Raw genomic sequence first — 14,316 nt, 5'->3', positions numbered from 1 at the left:
TACATTAATTTACTTACATGTTTACTGTGTGCCAGTTGATATAAGGATGACCGAGAGGAATACTTGTCCTTTAGGAGCTCACAGTATAGAGGTAGAACAAAATTTAAGTAAATAAGCCAGTAGTGTTTTTTAATGGACAAAGGATAAGAGCAATTATTCTGCATAAGGGAGTTGGGCCAGGCTGCACTGAGGAAGTGACAGTAAGTGATCATTTTGTTACAAAAGCAGCAGAGTCCAAAAAGGTCTAGTTCTGCTCAAAGACTGATGTATTGATTGCCGTGGGAGCCTAGGTCAGGGAAGTGACAGAGATGAAACTAGAAACCAGAGCTGGGACTATCTAGATATGTGCGGTGGTTAAACCATGGGACTCCATGAAACTGCTCAGATATGTCCCTGAAAAATTGAAATGGTTTGTTCACCTGATTGGTCATAAACTTTGACTTGTCAGAACTCTCTTAAAGTACTAACTGAAGTGAACAGAGATGGACATAGATCATGTAGGAATTCGCCTCTAAGGAGTCCACTTTCAAGAATGGCTGAACATATGGTAGATGATCTTATTCTGAGATGTTAGGCCTCTGGCATATGCTCTAAACTGAACCGTTACTGTTTTCCTGTAATACTTGTTGCTGTCAAAGGGCACCTTCACTTACTGAGTCAACCAAGTCAAAAAAAGAAAACAAACTCAGGACTCATCTTTGGCTCTTTCTTTTCTTTCATTTCTCCATCCTATTAGTGGCCAAGCCCGGTTGGTCCTGTCTCCTTAATATTGTTCAAATGTCTTCACTCTTGCCACCGTCACTGCTTATGACTAAGTCATTATCATCTCACCGAGATCCCTGCAGCAGCCTCCTGTTCGGTCTCCCCGCCTCCCCCGACTTCCAATCCTTGGCCCACATTGTGTCCAGGGTGTAGTTCATTTTAAAAGTCAGTCTGATCATATCACTCCCGTCTGTGAGTGACCTAGAAGTCAATGAAAGAACAAATGATTGTCAGAGAGGGTGGGGGAGACATGCCAAAGAGTGATCAGCAGTCCAAAAAGTTATAGCTGGTAGGTTGTGAACCTGAGGGTGAGATATTACAGTCAAAAGGTAAACAGTGTTCTGTACATACCAGGCATAATTTTTTTGAATAAATACTGAGCAAGTAAAAAACATTTTAAAGTGAAAAAAGGGCTGAGTCAGAAGTTTCAAAACTCCATATGGGCTTGAAATTCAGTCAGACTTTGCTTGTTTAATCATCTAAAAGTTTGTAAAAATTGTATCATGGGCAGAGGCAAGAGGAGGAGATGGTAAGTTTTTTTCCCCATGTTTAAGATAATTATAGAGAGATCATGAATTTTGTCATAGTAGCACTTTTGAAAATAACAGTTTAAAAGTTATAAATCTATACTTATTGCACAAACTAAGAAAATGCAGAAAAACAAAGAGAAAATTACAATAACCTATAATTCTTCTAATCGAAGTAAGACATTGTAAATGTGTATAGGGTTCTCGTCTCTCTCCACCCTCAAAGATTCTCTGAGCATATCTTATACCAAAATGTATTTAACTATTCCATTCCCCCATGAACATTTAGATTGTTTTTCTCCTGTCCTTCCCTCCCCTTCTGGTATTACAAATGATACTGAATAGAACACTTTTCTTATTTATTTTTGGTCTGTGTTTCTAATTCTTTAGTGGGATTACTGGATGAAATGTGTGTGAACAGTTTTAAACCCTCGTTACATATTGCTTTAAAATTCTTTAGAATGATTAAAAAGTTCTGGAAATGAAGAGTGGTGATGGTTGTACAACCTTGTGAATGTATGTAATGTCACTAAACTGTAAAGTTAAAAATGTCTAACATGGCAAATTTTGTATTTTACCACAATTTAAAGAACATCAGAAAAAAGCAAATGATAAAAAAAGGAGAAATATTTTTAATGGTTTTCAAAGAGTATTAATTTTATATCCAAGAACATTAGGTAAGAAAAAACACTATTGCAATTTGGTAATATTATCAAAGACTTAAAAAATGCATATACCTTTATCTCTAGTAATTTTAGGGCTTCCCTTGTGGCTCAGTGGGAAAGAATCTGCCTGCCAAGCAGGAAATGTGGGTTTGATCCCTGGGTTGGGAAGATCCTCTGGAGAAGGAAATGACAACCCACTCCAGTATTCTTGCCTGCAAAATCCCACGGACTGAGGAGCTTGGTGGGTTACAGATACAACTTAGTGACTGAACAACAATAACAGCAACTGGCAATTTTCCACTAGGAATTTATCCTAGTGTTATAAAAGATAAAAATATATTTATGAATAAAAAAATCCTTTGGAAAACTTTTAGCAGTGTACATTTCCACAATCAGGCTATTAGTGTTTATTCTATCTTAGTGTGCCCATTCCCAACAGTCTCATTTAATTTTATTATCTGCTTATGGTATCTGATACATTTTATCCAATGTCTGTTCACATTCTCTGAAGTCTTGTTGCAAACAAGATTTTTGTAAGCCATATCATTGTTGTAAATATACAATGAGAGAAATCTGGGTAACATGGAAAAGTGGATAACTTAAGTGTGTTAGGGTTCAGGGCTTTCATTGTTTGTGGCTCCCTACACAGTAGAAATTTAAGGAGGGGAAGATCATGGCTAAAATTTACATTTGCTGTAATACTCAAAAGATGTTGGCTAAAATGTGGACTTGTGTTTTTTACTGTCTCTCCTTTATAGGAATGACTGGATTCGAGTTGGTCTCTGCTATCCATCAAACACAAGTTTTCAGGTTACCTTTGGCTTTTTACAGCGGCATAATGGCTCGTTATCCAAAATGGAGGAGTATGAGCCTGTGCATTCATTGGAGGAATTGCAGAAGAAGCAGTCTGAGAGGAAATTCTATTTTGACTCCAGCACGGGGTAATTCAGGGCAACCAGTGAACGAACATTTTTGCTGTTTTCCCTTAATGGTGAAATTACTAGTTGTTCAGTGTAACTAAGAATAGGCTGTGATGTGACGGCTAGTTAGAAAAGCAGCTGATGTGGGTAATTCTCTGCTCATCACCATTAGAGGTTTAAGGAGAACTAGAATGACTCATAATTACAGTTGGCAGTAGGAATCGAGTGAGATGTTTGCCGTGTACCTATTAAGGCAATTTAGAGAGAGAAATTATCCTTGTCAATAAAGAACTAGTAGGCCCAATTGAAAATTAAAATAATGTTTTCCATAACAACTCTTAAAGATGATTATTTCCTTATGATACAGTTCATATTTTAACGAAAGCTCATTTTTCTCTTCCTTTAAGGCTATCTCTCAGGTTGACCTTGGGTTTAAAAAAAAAAGCAATAAAAAACACTGTGTAACCATGGCATATTTGCTTTCAACTTTCTCTAGGCTGCATCTTTCCACTTTTTAATTCTAATCCTGTTCACCTGGGGTCCTGTTGGCTTTGTCTGCTTTTATCCAGTTACAGTCTCTCAGCCTTTGGGTTATGGTAGGCTTGATCTCCTGCACTCTTCCAGAAAGTAGCATGCTCCTCCAATATCCATTGTTTAAGCTGACATTTCTACTCCACGCCATTGTCTAGGTACTATAAAGATACTCATGTAAATAAGACACATTTCTTCTGCAAATTCACTGTCCATTGAAGGATGTGGGCATGTAAAGCAAGTGATTAGAGGGTGAAAGGTTTAAATGCTGTAAGTCCTATAGTGAATGCTGTAAGTGCCTTTTGAGATAATCCATGAGTTCAGCCTTAGGTGGTCAGTGACAACCCACGAGGGTGACGCTGGGGCTGACTCTTGAGGAGTAAGTAAGAGGAGACGAGTAAGTGTCCCAAGAACAGTGTGGATAAATGCATGGAGGCATGAAAAACATGGCATGGCATGTTTGGGGAAAGACAACATTTTGGACTAAAGAGAAGGGTGGCAGGACTGACTGTGGGGAAATGAGGTAGTCACTCGATTTCCTTGTTAGCCTTTGGGTAAGAAGCAACTCATTTGCCCTCCAGGGCTGGGGCAGCAGCCAGTGTGATTAGCTTCTAATTAACCTTTAAAAACCTAGTTGGACTTTTATTCTATAGATGACAGAACAGCCACATTCCCAGTTGATTTTCTGCAAAAATAAATGTAAGGCCCACATTTTTAAGGACAGTCTGGTGATCACAAATTAATGATTGATATGCACAATGACAGGAAATATTGTTTCATCTGGGTATTTCTAGAACCTTTCAGCCTTCAAGGTTCAAATTCTTTTTAATTCTGTTCATTTTGATGATTTTAATTATATATCAAAAGGCACCTGCCTAATTAGATCCCTGTCATTCCTTATGTATATGTTAAAATTACTAGATGTTGGAACAGTGGCTGATTTTCACCTCATAATCTCAACTTTGTATTGTTTGTTGACCTCATTTTAAAATGTGAACTCGTGAACTCCAGTAATCAATCACAGTTGATCAAGTCATTTTTGGAATCTTGACTTCCTTTGGTTTAGAAGGCCTAGGTTTGCTGACAACACATTGGACTGCTGCCTGGAAGTTGCTTTTCCATTCATTTTGGAGGAGAATTCAGAATGGGTGGGACTGATCATTTCACTTGATTTTGGCCAAAGTATAGACAGAAGGACTCCAGGCTCATCTGCTCATAGTATACATCACAGGAATTGATTTGAGACTATATCTTGGCCTTAAACAAACAAGTCTCAAAGTTGCTGTTTTTATCATTCCAGTTTTGTGCCTTAAAATGAAATAATGTATAAACTAAAAGAAAAAGAAAGAAAGAATAAACCACCCTAATTTACCAAATCCTAAACTCAACATAAGTATTAAGTTTTCCAAGGAGTTTTTGAGCCAAGCCAAATTCCATCTTCCCAAATTTCCTATTGAGGTCATTCAAACCAGAAATTTACTTTGATACTGTCCTTAATGACTGAATCAGATTTTCATGATATTTTCTAAAGTGGTATTGTGTTTGACTTAGAACCCTATGAGGACAGAAAGGAAAGAGAAACAACTTTATTACTTTTATAAGTTATTTTTCTTTTAAGAAAAAAGTTACTTTATTGGAGGAATATCCCCGCTGGCCGTGAGTTAATTTGAGGAACTTTTGTAAGTTTTTGAAAGTCAAAATCTAATACCCTTTGGACTGGTCTGTTTTGTGCAGGTTGCTGTTTCTGTATCTTAAAGCCAAAAGCCACAGGGATGGTCACAGTTACTGTTCATCTCAGGGATGCGAACGAGTCAAGATCCAGGCAGCAACAGACTCAAAAGACATCAGTAACTGCATGGCCAAAGCGTATCCCCAGTATTACAGAAAGCCATCAGCCCTCAAGTCGATGCCATCCATGCTCAAGGGACTCTGTCAAGGCTGTGGAACCCGTCAGGTAAAACAAGCAATAATTTCTCTTGGTCCAAGAGAAAAAGTCAAAAGGTTCTGTGCAGTCAGCACATTTTTTTCTCCCTGAAACATCTGTGCTGCCCATTTATTTTATTTTTTTAAGTTTATTTTTAATTGGAGGATAATTGTTTTACAGTATTGTGTTGGTTTCTGCCATACATCAGCGTGAATCAGCCGTAGGTATACACATGTCTCCTTCCTCCCGAACCTCCCTGCCACCTTCCACCCCATTCTCACCCCTCTAGGTTGTCACAGAGCACCTGATTTGCGCTACCTACATCATGTAGCAAATTCCCACTGGCTATCTATCTTATGTATGGTAATTTATGTTGCCATCCTGTCTATTTGTCCTCCTTCCCCCACAGTGTCCACAAATCTGTCTTCTATGTCTGCATCTCTGTTGTTGCTCTGCAGATGGATTCATCAATACCATCTTTCCAGATTCTATATATATGCGTTAATATACAATATTTGTTTTTCTCTTTCTGACTTCGTTCTGTATAATAGGCTGTAGAACTGACTCAAATGCATTCCTTTTTATGACTAATATTCCTTTGTGTATATGTACCACAGCTTCTTTATCCATTCATGTCAGTGGACATGTAGGTTGCTTCCGTGTCCTAGTTACTGTAAATAGTGCTGCAATGAACATTGTGGTACCTGAGTCTTTTTCAGTTATGGTTTCCTCAGGGTATATGCCCAGTAGCGGAATTGTTGGGTCATGTGGTAGTTTTATTTCTAGTTTCGTAAGGAACCTGCATACTGTTCTCCATAGTGGCTGTATCAATTTACATTCTCACCAGCAGTGCAAGCATCAGAGCTTCCTTTATGGCTCAGATCTTAAAACATCCGCCTGCAATGTGGGAGACCTTGGTTTGATCCCTGGATTGGGAAGATCCCCTGGAGAAGGGCATGGCAACCCACTCCAGTCTTCTTGCCTGGAGAATCCCCATGGACAGAGAAGCCTGGCGGGCTACAGTCCATGGGGTTGCAAAGAGTCGGACACGACTGAGTGGCTAAGCACAGCACAACAATGCAAGAGAATTCCCTTTTTCCACACCCTCTCCAGTATTTATTGTTTGTAAATTTTTTGATGATATTTGCTGCCAGTTTATAAATATTGAATGGTTTCTTCTGAATTTTGGCCCACTCTAGAATTTGATCATCATAAGAAGCAAACCAGTCCAAATTGATAATAAAATCAGTCAAAATTTATTTACACATCAGTTTGCCCTGGGTCATTGTCGATTTATTGGTTGTCATCTTTTCTTTCTCAGCTGTGATTCCATTACATTATCACTATTATGTATACATGTCAGTGATGTGGAAATATAATCTGTTTTCTTGGCAGTGTGAAATTTGTCTTCAGAAAAGGCACTCATGAAAATTGTTTCCTTTAAGACGAAAAACCATTAATTTGAAGCGTATGCTATTATGTTTACCTATAATTAAAAGTACAAACTGACTTTGGCTAGAAGTGAAATGCTTCCTGTGACATATTCTTAATGAGACAGTCTTCTAGATCTTGAGAAAACATGGCAGTGGAAGTGGATCCAAAGTATGAGCTAAAATCAGGCACGGAAAATCCCATAGGAAGTCACACTGATTCCAGGAGAAAAAGAAGTACAGAATCAATATTGCCCTAATTAATATTTAACCTATATATAAACAAATATGGGTCAAGAGGAATGGTTCTCAACTTGTGGTCCCCAGACCAGCAGCATCAGCTTCATCTGGGAACTTGTGAAAAAATTCTAACTCTTGGGTCCCACCCAGTTCTATCCAGTCAGAAACTTCAGGAGTGGGGCTTACAGTCTTTGCTTCAACAGGCCCTACAGGTGATTCTGATAAGTGTTCACATTTTAGTTTCACGGGCCTGGAGGATTTTTTTTATAAAGTTCTTACTGCCACAGAAATGCATACTGTAATAAGATTGAGAAAACCTCTAAATATTTCTTTTTATTTCTTATTTCTAATTTTTCTTGTTTCTGTCCATTGGTGGCAGTAAGAACAGGGAAAGGAAGGGGGATTTATGCTTCCTGTTGTGATATATGATGATTATTTTTCTGATGACAACTCACTATCGCAGTCTTGGTCTCTTATACCCTTGAGTCACCTCAATACTCCAGTTCAACTAAACTAACCAACAGACCAAAAAACAAACCAGGTACATAAATAAGCTTATATGAATCTTTGCCTGTCCTATGTAATGTTCTGACTGTTAAAGTGAAATTGTCAGATAATCTTTGTGGAGAAGTAAATTTTCCAGCCTAATTCTCAAGTTGAATTTGTTAAGAAAGTCCTTCGTTACTCAGAAGACTTCAAATAATTTATACTTATTATAAGAAATACTAGAATTTGTAAGGATAATTTAATCATCTTCAAAACTGTTCTAGGCCTGTCTTGTTAAATGGTTCCATGTATTGATGTTTAGCATTCTCTATTTTTGGGTTTAAAACATTGATCAGAATGCATTTCTTAAAAATGTATTGACTACTGACCTGGCAGTTGAGAAGTATTTGAAGCGTCTGTGGACACCACTTTTACTTGGAAATTTGAGGAGAATTTTTGTTGTAATGTCAAAAACACGTAAATTAGAGATAAGTAGGAAAATTCACAAGAATTTTTGACTTCAGACCTGAGACTTGAAACAAATATTCAGCTTCTGGATGCTTAACATCATGATTATCTGCTCTTACCATGATTATTGGTTCTTGTTGGCATTAATTTATAAGAATATACATATATATATGTGTGTATATATATATATTTTTTTTTTGTTTGTTTGTTTGTTTGTTTTTGACCACACCACATGGCTTGTGGGATCTTAGTTCCCTGACAAGAAATTGAACTCAGTCCATGGTAGTAAAAGTGCTAAGTCCTACCCACTGGACTTCCAGGGAATTCTTCAGTACATATACTTTCAAGTGTTAAGTTGTGTGAAGAGTTGAGTGCTTTTGATTGAGAAGATAGCCTTTAGGGAGGAGGTAGATGGTGGGATTTTGAGGGTGGAAGTGGTTTGAAGTAGAAGGGAAAATGGAAGGGCGTTCTTGGGGAAGGAACAGCATCTGGAAAGGCAAGTGGCAGAAGAGTGGAAAACTGAGGGAACTGCCCTGCATGTTGAATGTGGATAGAATAGTGGGAAATAGAATAGAATAGTGGCTCTATTTGTGGAACATTTTAAATAAAATTGGTGGTGTACAAGGCCCCTAAAAGTTTTTAAACAGAGTCATCCTTGTCATCTATACTTCTTTCCTCAGTTCTGGAGTGACTGAATCACAGTTGAGGATAACTGGTCTGAAAAGAGCCTTTGAAAAGATTTGTGACTTCTTTGCATGAAAGGTTTACAAAGATTTAGATATAAAGCATATTTATATAGTCATTTAGAGAGCTGATCTTATTAACAAGATTGCAATGACTTGAAACTGGGATTGCTCTAGAAATGAGGAATGTACTATTTTCCTATTAAAGCTTATATCAAAAAATAAAATTCCAGGTCATGAAATATGTACAGAAAGTTCAGAGAAAAAAAACCAAAAAACCATTCACTGGCTTTGATATAGTTGAGTTTATTTTGAAGGGTCTTTTTGGAAGGTTGACATAGATATGGAACTTCTTCCCCCTGTAGGCGGTGTTTACAAGTGATCCTCATACAAACTACCTCCCTGTGCAATTCCGGTCACCCAGTCAAGCAGAGACTCAGCGTGGAGACGTGTCTGTTATTTCTGTGAGTACCATCTGCTGCGTACAGTGCCTCAGCTTCTCACTTTTTCATTCTATCCTTGTAACATGAATTATCTCTGATAACATTCACTTGTTTCTAATCACATTTTTATTATTGGTAGTGAGCTATACAACAGAGGCATAAATACTCCTAAACATATGTATTTTTAAATAAATGAAATTTATTGAAAATTTTTTTCTCAGTTAGGTTTATTGATTACTTTTAGGCAAATGTTAAAATTATTCAGGTGACCCAGATTCCTTTTCTAATAGGAGAAAAGGTATTTTTGGTTTAAAAAATTGTCATTGGTAATCAACATGTAGACAATTGTGTTTACCCTCAGTTTTTGAAACTTAAAAGAAGCTCCCCAGTTACTTGCTTAAAATATGGAAGGTGAAAGTTTTAAAATCTCAGCCTCTTGTTTTGAGATAGCTTGACTCCCAGTTTTTCAGATGAGGAAAGTGACAATGCAAAGTGTTAGTTGTCTTTAAGTAGGTTAATGGAAGTATAAGCGTTAGCCTGAGTGTCAATATTGGAATTTGGCCTAAGAGCCAAGTTCACCAGCAAGGTTAATCAGCTCTAGGAGTGAAAGTGAAAGTCACTCAGTCATGTCCGACTCTTCGTGACCCCATGGACTATACAGTCCGTGGAATTCTCCAGGCCAGAATGCTGGAGTGGGTAGCTGTTCCCTTCTTCAGGGGATCTTCCCAATCCAGGGATCGAACCCAGGTCTCCTGCATTGCAGGCGGATTCTTTACCAGCTGAGCCACCAGGGAAGCCCAAGAATACTGGAGTGGGTTGCCTATCTCTTCTCCAACAGATCTTCACAACCCAGGAATTGAAACGGTGTCTCCTTCATTGTAGGCGGATTCTTTACCAACTGAGCTATCAGGGAAGCCTACTCTTGGCATGTGGCCTGTCCAAAACTGAGTTGACCAGGTGTATCTATATAAAGGGCTCTTTGGGTAGGAGGTATCTAGCCAACTGATGCCCAGCCAAGGCCTGGGCTCAGTCTCATGTGGTCTCTTTGGGAGCTTTTTTTTATTTAAGTGGTGGACAACACATTTAAAAATTCACATATATGTGAACAAACTTAAATCTTTTTTTTTCCTCTCTCAATGTCTTTCATTGTGTTAAAGTACACATAACATAAAATTCACCATCCTAACCATTTTTAAGTATATAATTCAGTGGTATGAAATACATTCATAATATTGTGTGGCCATCACCATTATCCACCTCCAGAACTTAACTCTGAATTAAGAATTTTTTAATAATTCTGAATTAAAAATACCCCTATGTAAGGTGGGGAGGGAATGCAGAGTTATTAATCAACAGGCATAAAGTTTCAGTTGAGTAAAATACATAAACTCTCAAAATCTGCTTTAGAGCATTTTCCCTGTAATCAGTAATAATATATTGTTTACTTAAAATGTTTAAGAGGATGGATTTCATGTTAGTGTTCTTACCACAATTAGAAAGAAAGGAAGGAAGGAAGGAAAAGAAAGACCCCTACTTAAATATAACTCCAAGGTTTCTCACATATATATACCTATTGCTCTATGTTAGCATGTTTTCATTTTGTAGTATATTCATGATGTAGTTTTATTGGTAGGAAGTTTGTTAGCTCAACATCTCAATGAAGTCAGCAGTGTGAGGAACGCATCCCAGCCTCCTTGTGTGGGATCTGGTAGGTGTCAGTTGCAAAGGGATGCAACTGGATGCTGAGTCTCTGCTCTACTAGCTTGCTAGGTAATTAAACAAGATGTATTGCCCAGACAATCTCAAGTAGGGGATTCCTCTGGGTCTGCAGACATTGTTTGACTCCGTTGCTGGAATCACTGTGTGCCTGGGACCATAAAAGGGGTCACAGAGGACTGTGTTTTGCCATGTTTACCTCTAATACTTTTTACATGTATTACCTGAAAAGTCTTTGCTGGATGTGGCCTTGCTTTAGTTTTTATGGAAAATTTTGTTTTTCTTTTAAGCAGCAGGTTTTTGGAGGTACTTTTCAAGTGGACAGTTTGTGTTAAAGTTTTTTTTTTTTTTTTTTTTAATCAAATGTGTCTCAGTTCTAAGTATTCAGATTTTAAAAAATGAGTCACTTTCAGTCTTTCTAAATATAGAATGGCACTATATATTAAGCACTTCTAGAATTATTCTCTGGACTAGAGCAGTTTAAATACAGGCAAAAAGCCATTTTGAATTCCTGTGAGATCATTAGTGATTAGAAATAAAATTTAAGTATAACTTCTCCAAATGAGGACAGGTGTAATGAAGAGACCCCTCTTTGTTAACTTTTAACATAGTTTATAATTTTACACATTTTAAAGAGAAACAGTGCCTATGGCCTAGTGTTAAATCATTTTTCAGTTAAGATTTTTTTCTTTCCTTTTTTGGTTGAGGAATTTATGAGATTTGGATATATCTGGAATTCCTTTTTCTTGAAAATGTCTCAAGCCATTAATTTAAAGAGAACGACTGGAGCTTTCAGTTCACAGTAATTGTTTGAACAAGATATCACTATCCTGTGGCTTAAATCCTGGTAAAATTTCCTGTTTTCCATTTTGATTTTAAAGGAGAGCTATATATGGAACAAAGCAGATGAAACTATCTGCCTCCGCTGATGTTTCAAGCCTAAACTCTAATGGGGCAGGAGTTTATGTAGGTTAAGAATTCTATCTATCTCTCTACTTACCTACCTATATGACTAGATACCTATTGTATGTAGCTATGCGTTTTTTTCCTGAACCAATGTGACAGCATCTGAGCTGTAGCATAGAGGCTGTCACCTACCTGATCGCTGAGTTGGAAACTGACCCCAGTGAGAGAGTGTGTGTATAAGAATGAAAGCCCTGAACCTGCAGAGTCACCCTGCTCAGCTGAGTGTAGGCTGCCGTGTCTTGCTTAGAGCATCTTACCCAATCAGTAAAGACCAGTCAAGGTAAAAGCCTATGAAAACACACTCAATTTCAAATGTTGGCAGAGGAAGAGTGATGGGACATGCCGTTTGAATTTTGGAATAATTATTTTTGATTCATGGGTTTAGAAGGCAGAGGGAAAGGGGCTGGAAAGATTCTGAAATGGGGATGACCGCAGAGGATGATCTTGTATTCTCAGATCAACGGCACCGACTTTCCCTTCCGAAGTGTGGGCATCCTCCTCCTGGTTGTGGATGCCTGCAGTGTTCCCTTCCGGTTGACAGAAAAAAAGGTTTTCTCTTTCACTGATGTCAGTCGCATGGAAGAATATTTAAAAACAAGCATCCCTCCAAGGTAGGTGAAACTTTCCCGGTATAAGGGATAAGATACCTTAAAGATGACACCTGGCTAACTCTAAGCTTTGGCTTGTCTACTTTCTTTTTTACTCTGGGTATTTAGGATTCTTGAAGGATACTCATTCCTTCCCAGTTTCAGGTTGATGCTTGTGTGATCTAAGTTGCTTATCATTGATAAGTGAGGACTTGGATGTTAGAAGAGTTTGCAGATGATGGGAAGGCTCTTGGGAGGAGAAAAGCTCACCGTTTTGAATCATTCCTATCCCACCTCTTAGTATTAAGCTGATCTGCATTGTACCCAACTCTCTCAGAAGGTTCATTATCATTTTAAAACAATTTTATTGAGTTTCGCCTTTGTAACAGCCTATCCTGCTGATGGACCCTTGGACAGCGTTGTGCTACGACTCTGGTATAGGAAGTTGTCACCTGGGTCACTTGGAATTGACTGGAAAGGACTAAATTGATTTTTTAAGTGGATGAGTGTGTGATCTCTTTTTTTAAGAGCCCTAGCATGATTCATGTTTCTTTGTTAGTGCCAGAACAAAGGTGCACAGGCCAGAAACCTTGCTGTATTTGTGTTGGGCAGACCCTCACTGGAGGCAAGAAGATAAATTCAGTCCCCTTTCTGCCCCCTTTGCTTTGCTATGGACAGTGATTTACACACAGGCTTTCATTTAATGAAGCCCCAAAGGGAGGAACATAGGTTTCCCAGGGAGCAAAGTCCTATGTAGCTTTTGAATCATCATGAACTGATTTGGTCACTTACGCTCCTTAAACTTTAAAGAACCGGATCTGAACAAGTCCCGTAGAGTTGTTATATTCTTTGAGTGTAACATTCTTTGTGTACATACAGCTCTATCTTCTGGTTTAATACATTTGTAGGTATTTACTTTGCAAGGCCTCAATTTTCTTTATGTATCTAAAGATTTTTTTCCTAATGTTGGAAAATAAACACACTCAGTCACTTCACTAAAACAATCCGGAACATAGAGCTCACCACAGATGTTTAGAGCAACACAGTAGTCATGCAAGGCACCCAATATATTAAGAAAAGAAATGCTTTATTAAAGGATATACGACAAGAGTAAAAGGAGAGGCTCTCCCTGCTTCTGGATGGAAAAGTTAATACTGTAGAGATGTTACTCTATCTAACTTAAAATTTAAATCTAATACATTTCTGTTAGTGCCCCAGTAGGTTGCTTTTCTATTGTATTTGACAGTTGACGATGAAGTTCATCTGGAAAAATAAATAAGGGAGTCATAGGACATTTTAAAACTAATTACAGTAATACAAGGGGCTTATTTTATCAGATATTAAAATAAACCATAAAGTGAAAGTCACTCAATCATGTCCAACTCTTTGTGATCCCATGGACTATACACTCCATGGAATTCTCCAGGCCAGAATACTGGAGTGGGTAACTGTTCCGTTCTCCAGGGGATCTTCCCAACCCAGGGATCAAACCCAGGTCTCCCACATTGCAGATGGATTCTTTACCAGCTGAGCCACCAGGGAAGTCTAAACCATAAAGCCATAGTAATTAAGCTGTGTAGTAGTGGCAAAGGAGAGAGAGATCAGAAGAGACAGTCCACAAACAGATTTGATTATATGTATTGATATACTCATAATAAAAGTGGCAATTTAAACCAAGCCATGGGAAACATTTTCTTTCTTTCTTTTTTTTTTTTTTTAAGGATTGGCGTTTATCCATTTAGTTAGTAAATGGATAGTAGAACATAAGTAGGTGTATAGGACGTCTGACACAAACAAAACCAACCTCTTCTGTTAAAATAGTTTGCTCCATGAAAGAGCTGTGTCCCAAGCCATCCACTAGGTCAACTGATGTAAATGACTTTACATCATAGTTTTCCCTATATTTAGAGACCTCCTTGTAATAGAAATGTTAAGTTCTAGGTGCGGAATTGAAGTAGACCCTTGTAA

At 37.9% G+C, this 14,316-nt stretch overlaps 1 protein-coding gene across 2 annotated transcripts in view; it reads left to right on the top strand.

Annotated features, from left to right (window-relative positions):
• Positions 1-14,316, top strand: part of CEMIP2 (cell migration inducing hyaluronidase 2) — a 75,406-nt gene that overhangs the window by 58,510 nt on the left and 2,580 nt on the right. For both annotated transcript variants that reach the window (XM_061132661.1, XM_061132662.1), the window contains exons 19-22: positions 2,713-2,895; positions 5,140-5,359; positions 9,002-9,100; positions 12,218-12,372. In XM_061132661.1, coding sequence (XP_060988644.1) covers positions 2,713-2,895; positions 5,140-5,359; positions 9,002-9,100; positions 12,218-12,372 — 657 coding nt within the window. The remainder of the gene's footprint in view (positions 1-2,712; positions 2,896-5,139; positions 5,360-9,001; positions 9,101-12,217; positions 12,373-14,316) is intronic.

Source organism: Dama dama, chromosome 29 (assembly GCF_033118175.1).
Source record: "Dama dama isolate Ldn47 chromosome 29, ASM3311817v1, whole genome shotgun sequence".
NCBI classification, from domain to species: Eukaryota; Metazoa; Chordata; class Mammalia; order Artiodactyla; family Cervidae; genus Dama; species Dama dama.
The sequence above is the reverse complement of the archived record's forward strand: the minus strand, read 5'-3'. Positions and strand labels throughout refer to the sequence as shown.